Raw genomic sequence first — 22,294 nt, 5'->3', positions numbered from 1 at the left:
GGGTGAGTAGAATGATCTGGCAACCACTTATCCAATATAGGAATTGGTCAACTCTGCACTCGTATATACTGAGATATTCTGCATGTCCATCTCAATATACTCTGCCGCTCTCACTGCATGCAAATATTCAGAATAGTGTCTTTTTACTATTTCAAAATTTAATTACAATAATATAATAAAAGATATGAAAATGAGGTTGACTGTAGTGCTCTTTTGTGCTTTTGTAAGAAAACATTAGTTTACCAGTGATGGGGAAGAGTAGGAACTACACTAGCCAGCAAGCCTACTGAGGTGCTCTTTTTGTTTTCTGGTAAGAAAATACTGCTTGAGAGTTGTCAGTGATTGGGATGAGTAGAACCTACCAACCAGTAGGCCTACTGCAGTGCTCCCTTTAAAGTCTACCCTTGTTTTTGCATGGAGCAAATGAATGATGCTCACATGACATATTTCTGATGTAAAACTAATGAAAATAAAAACAAATGAGGATAGGCAAAGGCTGCAAATGGATCTGGACAAATGGCAAGATTAGTCGGATAAGTGGTTGCTTGAGTTTAACCCTAGCATAGGCAGGGTTATGAAGATTGAGGAAGGGGCCAGAATCTGGTAAAGTATAGATCTGGGGAACAGGCTGCAAACCTCACTCAGAGAGAGCTCTAGGGGTGAGCATAGTCTCTAGCATATAGCCCGAAACTCATCATCTGAAAAAAACTTTGCAGCAATGTTTGTCTGACAAATCTAAGAGTAGCTGTCAGGAATGTCAGTGTCATTCCAGGCCCTTCATACAACATATGTCACGCTCATTTTGTAGTATGCTGCATTGCCATGGAACCCACAACTGAAAAGCACAAAGGTATGCAACAAGACTAGTTCCAGGGCTAAGGAGTATGAACTATGAAGAGAAGCTAATATAATTGAATCTAGCAGCTTTGGAGGACAAAGCATGGGAAGACATGATAAAAAAAAAAAATTCTCAGAGGTTTTGATAGGGTAGATAGGAACAAGCTGTTTGAGAGCTAGGAAATAATATTCAGGGGCACAGCTGGATGTTAGACACAGCTGAGGCACAGGGATGCCAAGAAGTATTCCTTCAGTTTCAGGGTAGTCAGGAAGTGGAATGACCTTGATGATGAAGTGGTAGAGGGAGGCTCTGTGTCCAGTTTTAAGAGCAAGTATGATAGGGCCCATGAGGCTAGGAGGGAGCAAATCTGGCAAGTGGCAGGTTAGGAAGCAAGGGCAGAAGCCTCATCAACTAGGCTATTGCTGCTGCTACCTACAGCCCCACATAGTCATCAAAGCTTGATTGATTAGGGACGTGCAGAAACATTTTTAAGTTTCCTCAGTGAGTTTTTCACTTATTATAGTTCAACTGTTAGTTCAGTTTCTTGGAAAGAGAGATCATCTTCTTTCAACAAACCAGCCGTATCCCACTGGAAAGAGAGATACCCAAATCAATATAAGAAAAATCACAATGATCTCCACAAAATTAATTTATTTTTTTAATTATGATTATCTTAGATGGTGATGAACTGCCAGCCCCACCTATATTCCTTCCTGATCCGCATGATACTACAAAAGAGCCTGAGTGTGTCACCAGGAGGCTTGGAGACAGCAGTTTTGATGAACCCATCAGTGATTATGAAGCTTTAGTGCAGAAATGGGTAGCTGATTATATTACTAATGCTCAGGTTTGTATAACTTATGTTGAGAGTTGCTTTAGTGGTGTTTTTATTAATGTTCAACTTGTCTCTGACATTGAAGCTTATTGGTAAATTCTGACTTGTTTAATGTAGTCAACATAAATGCTGTATGTCATGCCTATATGTTGTACTTGCCTATTTGTGGTTGCAAGGGTCAATTCTCAGATCCTGGCCTTGACTCTTAACTTGGCACTCTTCAGATTCACTCACTTAGCCTTGTGGGCCTTATAGTACTTGCTCTTAAAACTATATACGGAGCGTGCCTCCACCACTTCCTCACCAAGATCATAGCACTTCTTGACCACTCTAAGACTGAAGAAATAGTTCCTGTTATCCCTGTGACTCATCTGTGACTTTAACTTCCATCTGTGTCCCTGAGTTTTCATTTTTCACCTCAAATATCTTTCCTTATCCCTGAGTATTTTGTATACTGTTATGTACATCCCCTTGATTCTTCTGTTCTCCATTGGTGTTAGATCCAGTTTTGTTAGCTTCTTGTAGCTTATTTCCCTTAGCTCAGGAAAAAGCCTTGTTGCATATTTCTGCACTTTCTTCAGTTTCATAACATTTTCATAATGTTTCAGAATGACTTTCTCGAGGTTCCTGAAGACTACTTTTAAATTTACCAGACGAGCATTGGCTGCAGAGGTTATTTGGCTGGTGTGAGTCTCTAACGTTATACTTGGCATTGTGCTTAAACCTAGGTCTTTCTCTTGAGTGAAGTCTGTAGCCTGTCTTTCCTAGTTTATGCCCATTTCTGATCTTGCTCCTTACCAAATCTTCATCATCTTGCATTTACTGAGGTGGAATTCAGGCAACCACTCTCGCAATTTGTCCAGATCTCTTTGGAGCCTTTCCTTGTCTTCATGTGTTTTAATTCCCCTCATTAGTTTAACAAAGTGAGAAATCATATGTAGGTAATTACTTGTTTTTAGAGGAAAGACATGTGAGCAAACACTAGACATTTATTTGGAAACATTTCAGTTCTGGGACCATTTTCACTCTGTATTGGGTACAAGAAATGCAGGTTATATAGCTCATAGTTGATATACGTGAAAGAAAAGTGAGGTCAAGTTAGGGGTCAGGTTAAGATATGCTGAAGTGAGGCCAAGTGAGGGGTCAGGTTAAGATGTGCTGAAGTGAGGTCACTTATTAGCAGTGTCAGGACAAGTGACTCGCATGAGCCAAAGTAGTGGAGATGATGCAACTTCAAGCTTTCACTTCTGTTGTGTTTGTAACTGTGATCAAAGATGATTTCAGTCATTGCTGCTCTCTAGGTTCAGATCTTTCTTTCAACAAACTGGCTGTATCCCACTGAGGCAGGGTGGCCCAAAAGGAAAAGGAAAGTCTAGGTTCAGATGTGGTAATAATAAGATGGTCTTATCAGCTCATCATATTGATATTGTATGCCATTCATATGATCCAGAATTTCACAATTTTTGTAGGCACAGCTTGTAGCTGTAGTCTGCAATATTTTGAGTGGAAGGTCAAGAACTATAGTGAAAATGAATGGCTTTTTTTTTTTTTGTGCAGTTTGACTTTTTTTGCTATTGAGAGGTGTAACTATTGATAATTGAATAACTATAGATAATTGAATATTTGCTTTCCAGGAACATGTTAACTGTTCTTCCCTTGTGAAACGTGTGAACAAATGGAGGGAGACTGTTATGCCAAAATTGATTGAAGAAGAACAGAAAAGAGAGTTCGATATTCACAGATATGGTACTCGGGTAAGTTTAATATTAAGCTTTCTGAGAAATAAAATATTTTTTTTAACACTGGCCTTTTTCCATTGAAATAGTGACCCTTACAAAGAAAACACTGTCACTCATTCAGTCACTATTGCCAGATGGGAACCAACATCACAGTTAATAAGACTCTCCAAACCACACCATCCCCACCTCTCTTTGATTGCAGGTACTTCCCGCCTCCAGGACTCAAGTTCAGCTGACTGGTTTCCCTGAATCCCTTCATAAATATTACCTTACTCTCACTCCAACAGCACCTCACATCATAAAAAACACTTACTCCGCTCACTTGTACCTAAGATGATCACACAAGCCTGTTGGAGATCCAAGCCCCTAGCACTCAAAACGTTTGCCTCCTACCTCCAGCCATTGTTGTCCTCAAACACGACATCTCTGCTTCCTCCAGCCTTCTTGCAATGTTCATAACCCTTACTTAACACCCATACAACTGTGTTGGTACCACTATACTCGTATACATTTTCCTTTTTTGCCTCCATGGATAAAGTTCCTAGTCTCCACAGATGCCTCAGTGCACCACCCACCTTTTTTTTCCTTCATTAGTTTCATGGTTCACCTCCTCTTTCATAGATCCATCTGTTGACAAATCCACTCCCAAATATCTGAATGCATTTTTTACCTCCCTCCAAACTAATCTCTAGTCTCTCATTGCCTATATTTTTTTGCTACTGTCATCATCTTTCCTCCGTTTACTTTTAATTTATTGGTTTTAAACTAAACAGTGCGTGGGTTGGGGATTTCAGTTATTTGCTGCATAGGTCTTGGATGATGGGGACCTCAGTGACCAGCACTGTATGTCATGTTTGATGTGACCTTGGCTGTTTTTGCTGCATATTTTGTGTGAGAGGGACCTCAGCTATCTATGCTTCAAAGGCCCCTCAAGGGCATCAAGGAGTTTCTTTGATGCTGATGAGGGGCTCTTGATCTGAAAAATTGGACCAACGTTCCAATACCTTGAATCAAGCCTCATTGCCTTCCACGTCAGCAGATGTTGTATGGCCCCTACGGATTTAGTTCTCCCCATGAATGTAATAATAATATGCTTCATAGGTCTCAAGCAGGAAGACCTCAGCTATTAGTATCCACCAAAATCAACTATTCACATGCAACATGCGCCAGTAGAAATTTCCGGTGTACTGTACGAGTTTGGTGGTAATTTAATAATGCTGGCAAACGTTTTTAGTCCATAAGGTTTTGTAATTACTCAAATTGTTTTATTTTACTCCTGTAATGCTATTTTATTTTATTTGCATTTGCATATAATTTTATTTAGCTATTAACTTTTTAATTTTTTTTGCTGTTGATTGCAGGTGTTAAGCCACTTTCCAGAAAATGGCCGGAAGCAAACAGCATCTTTCAGTACCATAGCAAAGGGTCTAGAATCCTGGGAAGTATCTAGACTCTTCCTCTCATGCCTCATGCTGGTAAGGCTCACTTCTATATCTTTATTTTGATTTTCAAGAAAAATTACTCTCTCTTCTCCCCCCCCTCCCCCCCAAAAAAAAATTAATACTATGTGTACAGTCATAGTGTATTAAAATAAATTGTACTTTTATTCAATCTTAAATATCTTTAAAACTGTTTCTATAAGGTCTAATTTTTTTTCCCCAAAAGCCACAAAAATATAGTTCTTACTATGTAAGGGATTTCTTGTTTGTATCTGCTCTGCCTTCTGGAGGTGTGGCTAATTGCCTATGGAAGCAAATGGTTAAGCTTGCTTGGTTTCTTGAAAATAAATAGATTTCTCTCTCCCACACTGACTTCACCATGTACTATAGTTGAAACATGACATTGGAGAATCTTTTAGTAAAAATGTGTTGTCAGCCTTATTTTATGTTTCATTGGCCTGTGACACCCTGGCATAATGTGAGGGAACTTCTTCACTTACATTCAATCTTGTTGCACATTTTCATTAATTTCAGAGTTGACATTAGGTCATCATTGTTAAATGTTCTATCTCAGATAGGTATTCCATAAATTCATGTTTTTAGCTGTTATATTTCGCTAAGTTGTAATTTTTTTTAACACTTCAGCCATTTCCCAATGAGGCAGGGTGACCCAAAAATAAAGAAAAAACTTTCATCATCATTCAACACGTTCACCATCACTCTTTGCAGAGGCACTCACATATGACAGTTTAGATGTCTCTCCAAACTGCCAATATCTCAAGCCCCTCCTTTAAAGTGCAGGCATTGTATTTCGCATTTCCAGGACTCAATTTCGGCTAACCGGTTTCTCTGAATCCCCTCACAAAATATTACCCTGCTCACACTCCAACAGGTCATCAAGTCCCGAACACTATTTGCCTCTCTTCACTCCTACCTAACACACACACATGCCTAGGGACCTGTACCCTACCTTCCCACCACAACAGATTGAAACACACTCCAAGTCATCCTGTTTTGCTCCATCCTCTCTGAATGTCCAAACCATCACCTCAGCTCTCTGGATAATAGTTTTAGTAACTGTAATCTCCAAACTATGAATTTATGAAGGATGAGGTTAATCATAGAATTGATGAGGGAAAAAAGGTGAGTGGTGCGTCCCACCAAGGCAGGGTGGCCCGAAAAAGAAAAACTTTCACCATCATTCACTCCATCACTGTCTTGCCAGAAGGGTGCTTTACACTACAGTTTTTAAACTGCAACATTAACACCCCTCCAGAGTGCAGGCACTGTACTTCCCATCTCCAGGACTCAAGTCCGGCCTGCCGGTTTCCCTGAATCCCTTCATAAATGTTACTTTGCTCACACTCCAACAGCACGTCAAGTATTAAAAACCATTTGTCTCCATTCACTCCTATCAAACACGCTCACGCATGCCTGCTGGAAGTCCAAGCCCCTCGCACACAAAACCTCCTTTACCCCCTCCCTCCAACCCTTCCTAGGCCGACCCCTACCCCGCCTTCCTTCCACTACAGACTGATACACTCTTGAAGTCATTCTGTTTCGCTCCATTCTCTCTACATGTCCGAACCACCTCAACAACCCTTCCTCAGCCCTCTGGACAACAGTTTTGGTAATCCCGCACCTCCTCCTAACTTCCAAACTACGAATTCTCTGCATTATATTCACACCACACATTGCCCTCAGACATGACATCTCCACTGCCTCCAGCCTTCTCCTCGCTGCAACATTCATCACCCACGCTTCACACCCATATAAGAGCGTTGGTAAAACTATACTCTCATACATTCCCCTCTTTGCCTCCAAGGACAAAGTTCTTTGTCTCCACAGACTCCTAAGTGCACCACTCACTCTTTTTCCCTCATCAATTCTATGATTCACCTCATCTTTCATAGACCCATCCGCTGACACGTCCACTCCCAAATATCTGAATACGTTCACCTCCTCCATACTCTCTCCCTCCAATCTGATATTCAATCTTTCATCACCTAATCTTTTTGTTATCCTCATAACCTTACTCTTTCCTGTATTCACCTTTAATTTTCTTCTTTTGCACACCCTACCAAATTCATCCACCAATCTCTGCAACTTCTCTTCAGAATCTCCCAAGAGCACAGTGTCATCAGCAAAGAGCAGCTGTGACAACTCCCACTTTGTGTGTGATTCTTTATCTTTTAACTCCACGCCTCTTGCCAAGACCCTCGCATTTACTTCTCTTACAACCCCATCTATAAATATATTAAACAACCACGGTGACATCACACATCCTTGTCTAAGGCCTACTTTTACTGGGAAAAAATTTCCCTCTTTCCTACATACTCTAACTTGAGCCTCACTATCCTCGTAAAAACTCTTCACTGCTTTCAGTAACCTACCTCCTACACCATACACTTGCAACATCTGCCACATTGCCCCCCTATCCACCCTGTCATACGCCTTTTCCAAATCCATAAATGCCACAAAGACCTCTTTAGCCTTATCTAAATACTGTTCACTTATATGTTTCACTGTAAACACCTGGTCCACACACCCCCTACCTTTCCTAAAGCCTCCTTGTTCATCTGCTATCCTATTCTCCGTCTTACTCTTAATTCTTTCAATTATAACTCTACCATACACTTTACCAGGTACACTCAACAGACTTATCCCCCTATAATTTTTGCACTCTCTTTTATCCCCTTTGCCTTTATACAAAGGAACTATGCATGCTCTCTGCCAATCCCTAGGTACCTTACCCTCTTCCATACATTTATTAAATAATTGCACCAACCACTCCAAAACTATATCCCCACCTGCTTTTAACATTTCTATCTTTATCCCATCAATCCCGGCTGCCTTACCCCCTTTCATTTTACCTACTGCCTCACGAACTTCCCCCACACTCACAACTGGCTCTTCCTCACTCCTACAAGATGTTATTCCTCCTTGCCCTATACACGAAATCACAGCTTCCCTATCTTCATCAACATTTAACAATTCCTCAAAATATTCCTTCCATCTTCCCAATACCTCTAACTCTCCATTTAATAACTCTCCTCTCCTATTTTTAACTGACAAATCCATTTGTTCTCTAGGCTTTCTTAACTTGTTAATCTCACTCCAAAACTTTTTCTTATTTTCAACAAAATTTGTTGATAACATCTCACCCACTCTCTCATTTGCTCTCTTTTTACATTGCTTCACCACTCTCTTAACTTCTCTCTTTTTCTCCATATACTCTTCCCTCCTTGCATCACTTCTACTTTGTAAAAACTTCTCATATGCTAACTTTTTCTCCCTTACTACTCTCTTTACATCATCATTCCACCAATCGCTCCTCTTCCCTCCTGCACCCACTTTCCTGTAACCACAAACTTCTGCTGAACACTCTAACACTACATTTTTAAACCTACCCCATACCTCTTCGACCCCATTGCCTATGCTCTCATTAGCCCATCTATCCTCCAATAGCTGTTTATATCTTACCCTAACTGCCTCCTCTTTTAGTTTATAAACCTTCACCTCTCTCTTCCCTGATGCTTCTATTCTCCTTGTATCCCATCTACCTTTTACTCTCAGTGTAGCTACAACTAGAAAGTGATCTGATATATCTGTGGCCCCTCTATAAACATGTACATCCTGAAGTCTACTCAACAGTTTGAGGTATATGTGGAGTCAAAAAACGTTATCTATGGAGGCAAAGAAAGGAATGTATGAAAGTATAGTAGTACCAACACTCTTATATGGGTGTGAAGCTTGGGTGGTAAATGCAGCAGCGAGGAGATGGTTGGAGGCAGTGGAGATGTCCTGTTTAAGGGCAATGTGTGGTGTAAATATTATGCAGAAAATTCGGAGTGTGGAAATTTTTTCTTATTTTCATTAAAATTTCTTGACAGTGCCTCTCCCACTCTATCATCTGCTCTCCTTTTGCACTCTCTCACCACTCTCTTTACCTTTCTTTTACTCTCCATATACTCTGCTCTTCTTATAACACTTCTGCTTTGTAAAAATCTCTCATAAGCTACCTTTTTCTCTTATCACACCCTTTACTTCATCATTCCACCAATCAGTCCTCTTTCCTCCTGCCCCCATCCTCCTATAACCATAAACTTCTGCCCCACATTCTAATACTGCATTTTTAAAACTATTCCAACCCTCTTCAACCCCCCCACTACTCATCTTTGCACTAGCCCACCTTTCTGCCAATAGTCGCTTATATCTCACCCGAACATCCTCCTCCCTTAGTTTATACACTTTCACCTCCCTCTTACTTGTTGTTGCCACCTTCCTCTTTTCCCATCTACCTCTTATTCTAACTGTAGCTACAACTAAATAATGATCCGATATATCAGTTGCCCCTCTATAAACATGTACATCCTGGAGCCTACCCATCAACCTTTTATCCACCAATACATTATCTAATAAACTACTTTCATTACGTGCTACATCATACCTTGTATATTTATTTATCCTCTTTTTTCATAAAATATGTATTGCTTATTGTAGGTAGTAGGTTGGTAGACAGCAACCGTCCAGGGAGGTACTACCGTCCTGCCAAGTGAGTGTAAAACGAAAGCCTGTAATTGTTTTACATGATGGTAGGACTGCTGGTGTCTTTTGTCTGTCTCATAAATATGCAAGATTACAGGTAAGTCTTGCTACTTCTACTTACACTTAGGTCACACTACACATACATGTACAAGCATATATATACACACCTCTCTGGATTTTCTATTTTCTTTCTAATTCTTGTTCTTGTTTATTTCCTCTTATCTCGATGGGGAAGTGGAACAGAATTCTTCCTCTGTAAGCCATGCGTGTCGTAAGAGGCGACTAAAATGCCGGGAGCAAGGCGCTACTAACCCCTTCTGTATATATTACTAAATTTAAAAGGAGAAACTTTAGTTTTTTCTTTTGGGCCACCCCACCTCGATGGGATATGGCTGGTATGTTGAAAGAAGAAGATGTATTACTTATTACCAAATCTCTTTCTACATATAGCTAAATTAAAGGCTCCCCATTTACATTTACCCCTGGCACCCCAAATTTACCTACTACTCCCTCCATAACATTTTTACCCACTTTAGCATTGAAATCCCCAACCACCATTACTCTCACACTTGATTCAAAACTCCCCACGAATTCACTCAACATTTCCCAAAATCTCTCTCTCTCCTCTACACTTCTCTCTTCTCCAGGTGCATACACGCTTATTATAACCCACTTTTCACATCCAATCTTTATTTTACTCCACATAATCCTTGAATTAATACATTTATAGTCCCTCTTTTCCTACCATAGCTTATCCTTCAACATTATTGTGACTCCTTCTTTAGCTCTAACTCTATTTGAAACCCCTGACCTAATCCCATTTATTCCTCTCCATTGAAACTCTCCCACCCCCTTCAGCTTTGTTTCACTTAAAGCCAGGACATCCAGCTTCTTCTCATTCATAACATCCACAATCATCTCTTTCTTATCATTTGCACAACATCCACGCACATTCAGACTTCCCACTTTGACAATTTTCTTCTTATTATTCTTTTTAGTTATATATATATAATTATATATATATCATTTATTTTTAACAAGTTGGCTGTCTCTCATCGAGGCAAGGTGACCCAAAAAGAAAGAAAATCTCCAAAAAGAAAATATTTTCATCATCATTCAACGCTTTCACCACAGTCACACATAATCACTGTTTTTGCAGAGGTGCAGGAGGAAAGATGAGTGATTGGTGGAGTGATGAAGTAAAGGGTGTGATAAAAGAGAAAAAGTTAGCTTATGAGAGGTTTTTACAAAGCAGAAGTGTTATAAGAAAAGTAGAGTATATGGACAGTAAAAGAAAGGTGAAGAGAGTGGTGAGAGTGCAAAAGGAGAGCAGATGATAGAGTGGGAGAGGCACTGTCAAGAAAATTTTAATAAAAATAAGTAAAAATTTTGGACTGGGGAATGAATGGATTTGTCAGTTAAAAACAGAGTAGGGGAGTTAGTAGATGGGGAGATGGAGGTTTTGGATAGATGGCGAGAATATTTTGAGGAACTTTTAACCCTTTCAGGGTTTCGGCCGTACTTGTACGGCTTATGCACCAGAGTTTTTGATGTACTAGTACACCTAATTTCTAGTGCCCTCAAATCTAGTGAGAGAAAGCTGGTAGGCCTACATATGAAAGAATGGGTCTATGTGGTCAATGTGCGTGGTATAAAAAAATCCTGCAGCACACAGTGCGTAATGAGAAAAAAAAAACTTTGTGTTTTTGGAATAAAACAGCGACCTTACACTGTATTTTCGTATGGTATTTATTGTTGTATTCTAGTTTTCCTGGTCTCATTTTATAGAATGGAAGACATATTACAGAAATTGAGATGATTTTGACTGGTTTTTACAAAGAAAAGTACCTTGAAATTGCACTCGAAGTACCAGAAATATTTGGTTTTTGCCAAAGTTCAAAAGTAAACAAATCATGCTATGCATCCAATACACGTCAACTGGTGAGTCTAATATTCTTTCACAAGTACGCTGATCATATTTATACCATTTCTACACCAATGCAGTAGTTTGCGTAACAGTAAATCTTCAAGTTTTTCGTGAGAATAAAAATTCGAAGTGGAAAACAAAACAATGTAAGAGGGGCATGGGGATGTGACTAATGAACAGAGGAAATGTTATTTTAGTGCCAGGAATGTCTTTCTTGTTTATTCTGAACCCTATTTGGAAATTGGCATCTTTTGAAATTGGCAAAATTGCTAAATTCTGACCACTGTATTGGATAGTTGAAATCGGTAAATGGGTGGTTATTTTATATGGCCGGACTTGAGTCCTGGAAATGGGAAGTATAATGCCTGCACTCTAAAGGAGAGGTTTGAAATATTAGCAGTTCGCAGAGATATATTGTGTATTTTTATACATATATACATCTAAACTGTTGTATTCTGGGCACCTCTGCAAAAACAGTGATTATGTGTGAGTGAGGTGAAAGTGTTGAATGATGATGAAAATATTTTCTTTCTCTTTGGGTCACCCTGCCTCTGTGGGAGACGGCCGACTTGTTGAAAAATAAATAAATAAATAAATAAATAAATAAATAAATAAATATATATATATATATATATATATATAAATATTTTTTTTTTTTTTTTCAACAAGTCGGTCGTCTCCCACCGAGGCGGGGTGACCCAAAAAAGAAAGAAAATCCCCAAAAAGAAAATACTTTCATCATCATTCAACACTTTCACCACACTCACACATTATCACTGCTTTTGCAGAGGTGCTCAGAATACAACAGTTTAGAAGCATATACGTATAAAGATACACAACATATCCCTCCAAACCGCCAATATCCCAAACCCCTCCTTTAAAGTGCAGGCATTGTACTTCCCATTTCCAGGACTCAAGTCCGACTATATGAAAATAACCGGTTTCCCTGAATCCCTTCACTAAATAATACCCTGCTCACACTCCAACAGATCGTCAGGTCCCAAGTATCATTCGTCTCCATTCACTCCTATCTAACACGCTCATGCACGCTTGCTGGAAGTCCAAGCCCCTCGCCCACAAAACCTCCTTTACCCCCTCTTTCCAACCCTTTCGAGGACGACCCCTACCCCTCTTTCCTTCCCCTATAGATTTATATGCTTTCCATGTCATTCTACTTTGATCCATTCTCTCTAAATGACCAAACCACCTCAACAACCCCTCTTGTGCCCTCTGACTAATGCTTTTATTAACTCCACACCTTCTCCTAATTTCCACACTCCGAATTTTCTGCGTAATATTTACACCACACATTGCCCTTAGACAGGACATCTCCACTGCCTCCAACCGTCTCCTCGCTGCTGCATTTACCACCCTAGCTTCACATCCATATAAGAGTGTTGGTACTACTATACTTTCATACATTATTTCTTTGCGTCCATAGATAACGTTTTTTGACTCCACATATACCTCAATGCACCACTCACCTTTTTTCCCTCATCAATTCTATGATTAACCTCATCCTTCATAAATCCATCCGTATATATATATATATTATATATATATATATATATATATATATATATATATATATATATATATATATATATATATATATATATGTATATACATATATATAAATATATATATATAATACATAATATACACATATATTATATATATATATATATATATATATATATATATATATATATATATATATATATATATATATTATATATATATATATATATATATATATATATATATATATATATATATATATATATATATATATATATATATATATATATATATATATATATATATATATATATATATATTATATATATATCCATGGGGAAGTGGAATAAGAATCTTTCCTCCGTAAGCCATGCGTGTTGTAAAAGTCAACTAAAATGCCGGGAACAATGGGCTAGTAACCCCTTTTCCTGTAAAGATTACTAAAAAGAATAAGAAGAAGAAAATTGTCAAAGTGGGAAGTCTGAATGTGCGTGGATGTTGTGCAGATGATAAGAAAGAGATGATTGTGGATGTTATGAATGAGAAGAAGCTGGATGTCCTGGCTTTAAGTGAAACAAAGCTGAAGGGGGTGGGAGAGTTTCAGTGGAGAGGAATAAATGGGATTAGGTCAGGGGTTTCAAATAGAGTTAGAGCTAAAGAAGGAGTAGCAATAATGTTGAAGGATAAGCTATGGCAGGAAAAGAGGGACTATAAATGTATTAATTCAAGGATTATGTGGAGTAAAATAAAGATTGGATGTGAAAAGTGGGTTATAATAAGCGTGTATGCACCTGGAGAAGAGAGAAGTGTAGAGGAGAGAGAGAGATTTTGGGAAATGTTGAGTGAATGCGTGGGGAGTTTTGAATCAAGTGTGAGAGTAATGGTGGTTGGGGATTTCAATGCTAAAGTGGGTAAAAATGTTATGGAGGGAGTAGTAGGTAAATTTGGGGTGCCAGGGGTAAATGTAAATGGGGAGCCTTTAATTGAGCTATGTGTAGAAAGAAATTTGGTAATAAGTAATACATATTTTATGAAAAAGAGGATAAATAAATATACAAGGTATGATGTAGCACGTAATGAAAGTAGTTTATTAGATTATGTATTGGTGGATAAAAGGTTGATGGGTAGGCTCCAGGATGTACATGTTTATAGAGGGGCAACTGATATATCGGATCATTATTTAGTTGTAGCTACAGTTAGAGTAAGAGGTAGATGGGAAAAGAGGAAGGTGGCAACAACAAGTAAGAGGGAGGTGAAAGTGTATAAACTAAGGGAGGAGGAAGTTCGGGTGAGATATAAGCGACTATTGGCAGAAAGGTGGGATAGTGCAAAGATGAGTAATGGGGGGGTTGAAGAGGGTTGGAATAGTTTTAAAAATGCAGTATTAGAATGTGGGGCAGAAGTTTGTGGTTATAGGAGGGTGGGTGCAGGAGGAAAGAGGAGTGATTGGTGGAATGATGAAGTAAAGGGTGTGATAAAAGAGAAAAAGGTAGCTTATGAGAGGTTTTTACAAAGCAGAAGTGTTATAAGAAGAGCAGAATATATGGAGAGTAAAAGAAAGGTAAAGAGAGTGGTGAGAGAGTGCAAAAGGAGAGCAGATGATAGAGTGGGAGAGGCACTGTCAAGAAATTTTAATGAAAATAAGAAAAAATTTTGGAGTGAGTTAAACAAGTTAAGAAAGCCAAGGGAAAATATGGATTTGTCAGTTAAAAACAGAGTAGGGGAGTTAGTAGATGGGGAGATGGAGGTATTAGGTAGATGGCGAGAATATTTTGAGGAACTTTTAAATGTTAAGGAAGAAACAGAGGCAGTAATTTCATGCACTGGTCAGGGAGGTATACCATCTTTTAGGAGTGAAGAAGAGCAGAATGTAAGTGTGGGGGAGGTACGTGAGGCATTACGTAAAATGAAAGGGGGTAAAGCAGCTGGTACTGATGGGATCATGACAGAAATGTTAAAAGCAGGGGGGGATATAGTGTTGGAGTGGTTGGTACTTTTGTTCAATAAATGTATGAAAGAGGGGAAGGTACCTAGGGATTGGCGGAGAGCATGTATAGTCCCTTTATATAAAGGGAAAGGGGACAAAAGAGATTGTAAAAATTATAGAGGAATAAGCTTACTGAGTATACCAGGAAAAGTGTACGGTAGGGTTATAATTGAAAGAATTAGAGGTAAGACAGAATGTAGGATTGCGGATGAGCAAGGAGGTTTCAGAGTGGGTAGGGGATGTGTAGATCAAGTGTTTACATTGAAGCATATATGTGAACAGTATTTAGATAAAGGTAGGGAAGTTTTTATTGCATTTATGGATTTAGAAAAGGCATATGATAGAGTGGATAGAGGAGCAATGTGGCAGATGTTGCAAGTATATGGAATAGGTGGTAAGTTATTAAATGCTGTAAAGAGTTTTTATGAAGATAGTGAGGCTCAGGTTAGGGTGTGTAGAAGAGAGGGAGACTATTTCCCGGTAAAAGTAGGTCTTAGACAGGGATGTGTAATGTCACCATGGTTGTTTAATATATTTATAGATGGGGTTGTTAAGGAAGTAAATGCTAGGGTGTTTGGGAGAGGGGTGGGATTAAATTATGGGGAATCAAATTCAAAATGGGAATTGACACAGTTACTTTTTGCTGATGATACTGTGCTTATGGGAGATTCTAAAGAAAAATTGCAAAGGTTAGTGGATGAGTTTGGGAGTGTGTGTAAAGGTAGAAAGTTGAAAGTGAACATAGAAAAGAGTAAGGTGATGAGGGTGTCAAATGATTTAGATAAAGAAAAATTGGATATCAAATTGGGGAGGAGGAGTATGGAAGAAGTGAATGTTTTCAGATACTTGGGAGTTGACGTGTCGGCGGATGGATTTATGAAGGATGAGGTTAATCATAGAATTGATGAGGGAAAAAAGGTGAGTGGTGCGTTGAGGTATATGTGGAGTCAAAAAATGTTATCTATGGAGGCAAAGAAGGGAATGTATGAAAGTATAGTAGTACCAACACTCTTATATGGGTGTGAAGCTTGGGTGGTAAATGCAGCAGCGAGGAGACGGTTGGAGGCAGTGGAGATGTCCTGTTTAAGGGCAATGTGTGGTGTAAATATTATGCAGAAAATTCGGAGTGTGGAAATTAGGAGAAGGTGTGGAGTTAATAAAAGTATTAGTCAGAGGGCAGAAGAGGGGTTGTTGAGGTGGTTTGGTCATTTAGAGAGAATGGATCAAAGTAGAATGACATGGAAAGCATATAAATCTATAGGGGAAGGAAGGCGGGGTAGGGGTCGTCCTCGAAAGGGTTGGAGAGAGGGGGTAAAGGAGGTTTTGTGGGTAAGGGGCTTGGACTTCCAGCAAGCGTGCGTGAGCGTGTTAGATAGGAGTGAATGGAGACGAATGGTACTTGGGACCTGACGATCTGTTGGAGTGTGAGCAGGGTAATATTTAGTGAAGGGATTCAGGGAAACCGGTTATTTTCATATAGTCGGACTTGAGTCCTGGAAATGGGAAGTACAATGCCTGCACTTTAAAGGAGGGGTTTTGGGATATTGGCAGTTTGGAGGGATATGTTTGTGTATCTTTATATGTGTATGCTTCTAGACTGTTGTATTCTGAGCACCTCTGCAAAAACAGTGATAATGTGCGAGTGTGGTGAAAGTGTTGAATGATGATGAAAGTATTTTCTTTTTGGGGATTTTCTTTCTTTTTTGGGTCACCCTGCCTCGGTGGGAGACGGCCGACTTGTTGAAAAAAAAAAAAAAAAAATATATATATATATATATATATATATATATATAGATATATATATATATATATATATATATATATATATATATATATATATATTTTTTTATTGTCACACTGGCCGATTCCCACCAAGGCAGGGTGGCCCGAAAAAGAAAAACTTTTACCATCATTCACTCCATCACTGTCTTGCCAGAAGGGTGCTTTACACTACAGTTTTTAAACTGCAACATTAACACCCCTCCTTCAGAGTGCAGGCACTGTACTTCCCATCTCCAGAACTCAAGTCCGGCCTGCCGGTTTCCCTGAACCCCTTCATAAAAGTTACTTTGCTCACACTCCAACAGCACATCAAGTATTAAAAACCATTTGTCTCCATTCACTCCTATCAAACGCTCACGCATGCCTGCTGGAAGTCCAAGCCCCTCGCACACAAAACCTCCTTTACCCCGCCCCTCCAACCTTTCCTAGGCCGACCCCTACCCCGCCTTCCTTCCACTACAGACTGATACACTCTTGAAGTCATTCTGTTTCGCTCCATTCTCTCTACATGTCCGAACCACCTCAACAACCATTCCTCAGCCCTCTGGACAACAGTTTTGGTAATCCCGCACCTCCTCCTAACTTCCAAACTACGAATTCTCTGCATTATATTCACACCACATATTGCCCTCAGACATGACATCTCCACTGCCTCCAGCCTCCAAGGACAAAGTTCTTTGTCTCTACAGACTCCTAAGTGCACCACTCACCCTTTTCCCCTCATCAATTCTATGATTCACCTCATCTTTCATAGACCCATCCGCTGACACGTCCACTCCCAAATCTGAATACATTCACCTCCTCCATACTTTCTTCCTCCAATCTGATGTCCAATCTTTCATCACCTAATCTTTTTGTTATCCTCATAACCTTACTCTTTCCTGTATTCACTTTTAATTTTCTTCTTTTGCACACCCTACCAAATTCATCCACCAATCTCTGCAACTTCTCTTCAGAATCTCCCAAGAGCACAGTGTCATCAGCAAAGAGCAACTGTGACAACTCCCACTTTATGTGTGATTCTTTATCTTTTAACTCCACGCCTCTTGCCAAGACCCTCGCATTTACTTCTCTTACAACCCCATCTATAAATATATTGAACAACCACGGTGACATCACACATCCTCGTCTAAGGCCTACTTTTACTGGGAAATAATTTCCTTCTTTCCTACATACTCTAACTTGAGCCTCACTATCCTCGTAAAAACTCTTCACTGCTTTCAGTAACCTACCTCCTACACCATACACCTGCAACATCTGCCACATTGCCCCCCCTATCCACCCTGTCATACGCCTTTTCCAAATCCATAAATGCCACAAAGACCTCTTTAGCCTTATCTAAATACTGTTCACTTATATGTTTCACTGTAAACAGCTGGTCCACACACCCCCTACCTTTCCTAAAGCCTCCCTGTTCATCTGCTATCCTATTCTCCGTCTTACTCTTAATTCTTTCAATAAAAACTCTACCATACACTTTACCAGGTATACTCAACAGACTATAATTTTTGCACTCTCTTTTGTCCCCTTTGCCTTTATAAAAGAAATAAATAGTAGTAGGTTGGTAGACAGCAACCACCCAGGGAAGTACTACCGTCCTGCCAGATGACTGTGAAACAGAAACCTGTAACTGTTTTGCATGATGGTAGGATTGCTGGTTTCTTTTTCTGTCTCATAAACACGCTAGATAACAGGGATATCTTGCTACTCCTACTTACACTTTGGTCACACTTCACAGACACGCACATGCATATATATATACATACATCTAGGTTTTTCTCCTTTTTCTAAATAGCTCTTGTTCTTCTTTATTTCTTCTATTGTCCATGGGGAAGTGGAAAAGAATCTTTCCTCCGTAAGCCATGTGTGTCGTATGAGGCGACTAAAATGCTGGGAGCAATGGGCTAGTAACCCCTTCTCCTGTAGACATTTACTAAAAAAGAGAAGAAGAAAAACTTTATAAAACTGGGATGCTTAAATGTGCGTGGATGTAGTGCGGATGACAAGAAACAGATGATTGCTGATGTTATGAATGAAAAGAAGTTGGATGTCCTGGCTCTAAGCGAAACAAAGCTGAAGGGGGTAGGAGAGTTTCAGTGGGGGGAAATAAATGGGATTAAATCTGGAGTATCTGAGAGAATTAGAGCAAAGGAAGGGGTAGCAGTAATGTTGAATGATCAGTTATGGAAGGAGAAAAGAGAATATGAATGTGTAAATTCAAGAATTATTTTATTTATTATTTATTATCACACCGGCCGATTCCCACCAAGGCAGGGTGGCCCGAAAAAGAAAAACTTTCACCATCATTCACTCCATCACTGTCTTGCCAGAAGGGTGCTTTACACTACAGTTTTTAAACTGCAACATTAACACCCCTCCTTCAGAGTGCAGGCACTGTACTTCCCATCTCCAGGACTCAAGTCCGGCCTGCCGGTTTCCCTGAATCCCTTCATAAATGTTACTTTGCTCACACTCCAACAGCACGTCAAGTATTAAAAACCATTTGTCTCCATTCACTCCTATCAAACACGCTCACGCATGCCTGCTGGAAGTCCAAGCCCCTCGCACACAAAACCTCCTTTACCCCCTCCCTCCAACCCTTCCTAGGCCGACCCCTACCCCGCCTTCCTTCCACTACAGACTGATACACTCTTGAAGTCATTCTGTTTCGCTCCATTCTCTCTACATGTCCGAACCACCTCAACAACCCTTCCTCAGCCCTCTGGACAACAGTTTTGGTAATCCCGCACCTCCTCCTAACTTCCAAACTACGAATTCTCTGCATTATATTCACACCACACATTGCCCTCAGACATGACATCTCCACTGCCTCCAGCCTTCTCCTCGCTGCAACATTCATCACCCACGCTTCACACCCATATAAGAGCGTTGGTAAAACTATACTCTCATACATTCCCCTCTTTGCCTCCAAGGACAAAGTTCTTTGTCTCCACAGACTCCTAAGTGCACCACTCACTCTTTTTCCCTCATCAATTCTATGATTCACCTCATCTTTCATAGACCCATCCGCTGACACGTCCACTCCCAAATATCTGAATACGTTCACCTCCTCCATACTCTCTCCCTCCAATCTGATATTCAATCTTTCATCACCTAATCTTTTTGTTATCCTCATAACCTTACTCTTTCCTGTATTCACCTTTAATTTTCTTCTTTTGCACACCCTACCAAATTCATCCACCAATCTCTGCAACTTCTCTTCAGAATCTCCCAAGAGCACAGTGTCATCAGCAAAGAGCAACTGTGACAACTCCCACTTTATGTGTGATTCTTTATCTTTTAACTCCACGCCTCTTGCCAAGACCCTCGCATTTACTTCTCTTACAACCCCATCTATAAATATATTGAACAACCACGGTGACATCACACATCCTCGTCTAAGGCCTACTTTTACTGGGAAATAATTTCCTTCTTTCCTACATACTCTAACTTGAGCCTCACTATCCTCGTAAAAACTCTTCACTGCTTTCAGTAACCTACCTCCTACACCATACACCTGCAACATCTGCCACATTGCCCCCCCTATCCACCCTGTCATACGCCTTTTCCAAATCCATAAATGCCACAAAGACCTCTTTAGCCTTATCTAAATACTGTTCACTTATATGTTTCACTGTAAACAGCTGGTCCACACACCCCCTACCTTTCCTAAAGCCTCCCTGTTCATCTGCTATCCTATTCTCCGTCTTACTCTTAATTCTTTCAATAAAAACTCTACCATACACTTTACCAGGTATACTCAACAGACTATAATTTTTGCACTCTCTTTTGTCCCCTTTGCCTTTATAAAAGAAATAAATAGTAGTAGGTTGGTAGACAGCAACCACCCAGGGAAGTACTACCGTCCTGCCAGATGACTGTGAAACAGAAACCTGTAACTGTTTTGCATGATGGTAGGATTGCTGGTTTCTTTTTCTGTCTCATAAACACGCTAGATAACAGGGATATCTTGCTACTCCTACTTACACTTTGGTCACACTTCACAGACACGCACATGCATATATATATACATACATCTAGGTTTTTCTCCTTTTTCTAAATAGCTCTTGTTCTTCTTTATTTCTTCTATTGTCCATGGGGAAGTGGAAAAGAATCTTTCCTCCGTAAGCCATGTGTGTCGTATGAGGCGACTAAAATGCTGGGAGCAATGGGCTAGTAACCCCTTCTCCTGTAGACATTTACTAAAAAAGAGAAGAAGAAAAACTTTATAAAACTGGGATGCTTAAATGTGCGTGGATGTAGTGCGGATGACAAGAAACAGATGATTGCTGATGTTATGAATGAAAAGAAGTTGGATGTCCTGGCTCTAAGCGAAACAAAGCTGAAGGGGGTAGGAGAGTTTCAGTGGGGGGAAATAAATGGGATTAAATCTGGAGTATCTGAGAGAATTAGAGCAAAGGAAGGGGTAGCAGTAATGTTGAATGATCAGTTATGGAAGGAGAAAAGAGAATATGAATGTGTAAATTCAAGAATTATTTTATTTATTATTTATTATCACACCGGCCGATTCCCACCAAGGCAGGGTGGCCCGAAAAAGAAAAACTTTCACCATCATTCACTCCATCACTGTCTTGCCAGAAGGGTGCTTTACACTACAGTTTTTAAACTGCAACATTAACACCCCTCCTTCAGAGTGCAGGCACTGTACTTCCCATCTCCAGGACTCAAGTCCGGCCTGCCGGTTTCCCTGAATCCCTTCATAAATGTTACTTTGCTCACACTCCAACAGCACGTCAAGTATTAAAAACCATTTGTCTCCATTCACTCCTATCAAACACGCTCACGCATGCCTGCTGGAAGTCCAAGCCCCTCGCACACAAAACCTCCTTTACCCCCTCCCTCCAACCCTTCCTAGGCCGACCCCTACCCCGCCTTCCTTCCACTACAGACTGATACACTCTTGAAGTCATTCTGTTTCGCTCCATTCTCTCTACATGTCAGAACCACCTCAACAACCCTTCCTCAGCCCTCTGGACAACAGTTTTGGTAATCCCGCACCTCCTCCTAACTTCCAAACTACGAATTCTCTGCATTATATTCACACCACACATTGCCCTCAGACATGACATCTCCACTGCCTCCAGCCTTCTCCTCGCTGCAACATTCATCACCCACGCTTCACACCCATATAAGAGCGTTGGTAAAACTATACTCTCATACATTCCCCTCTTTGCCTCCAAGGACAAAGTTCTTTGTCTCCACAGACTCCTAAGTGCACCACTCACTCTTTTTCCCTCATCAATTCTATGATTCACCTCATCTTTCATAGACCCATCCGCTGACACGTCCACTCCCAAATATCTGAATACGTTCACCTCCTCCATACTCTCTCCCTCCAATCTGATATTCAATCTTTCATCACCTAATCTTTTTGTTATCCTCATAACCTTACTCTTTCCTGTATTCACCTTTAATTTTCTTCTTTTGCACACCCTACCAAATTCATCCACCAATCTTTGCAACTTCTCTTCAGAATCTCCCAAGAGCACAGTGTCATCAGCAAAGAGCAGCTGTGACAACTCCCACTTTGTGTGTGATTCTTTATCTTTTAACTCCACGCCTCTTGCCAAGACCCTCGCATTTATTTCTCTTACAACCCCATCTATAAATATATTAAACAACCACGGTGACATCACACATCCTTGTCTAAGGCCTAC

The 22,294-nt window shown here is 40.0% G+C and overlaps 1 protein-coding gene across 2 annotated transcripts in view; it reads left to right on the top strand.

The window, feature by feature from the left end:
- Positions 1–22,294, top strand: part of LOC128697490 (condensin-2 complex subunit H2) — a 72,317-nt gene that overhangs the window by 35,493 nt on the left and 14,530 nt on the right. For both annotated transcript variants that reach the window (XM_070094028.1, XM_070094027.1), the window contains exons 11-13: positions 1,516–1,685; positions 3,308–3,427; positions 4,774–4,887. In XM_070094028.1, coding sequence (XP_069950129.1) covers positions 1,516–1,685; positions 3,308–3,427; positions 4,774–4,887 — 404 coding nt within the window. The remainder of the gene's footprint in view (positions 1–1,515; positions 1,686–3,307; positions 3,428–4,773; positions 4,888–22,294) is intronic.

Source organism: Cherax quadricarinatus, chromosome 44 (assembly GCF_038502225.1).
Source record: "Cherax quadricarinatus isolate ZL_2023a chromosome 44, ASM3850222v1, whole genome shotgun sequence".
Taxonomy (NCBI): Eukaryota; Metazoa; Arthropoda; class Malacostraca; order Decapoda; family Parastacidae; genus Cherax; species Cherax quadricarinatus.
Note: the sequence above shows the minus strand (reverse complement) of the source record. Positions and strands in the feature narration are given on the sequence as shown.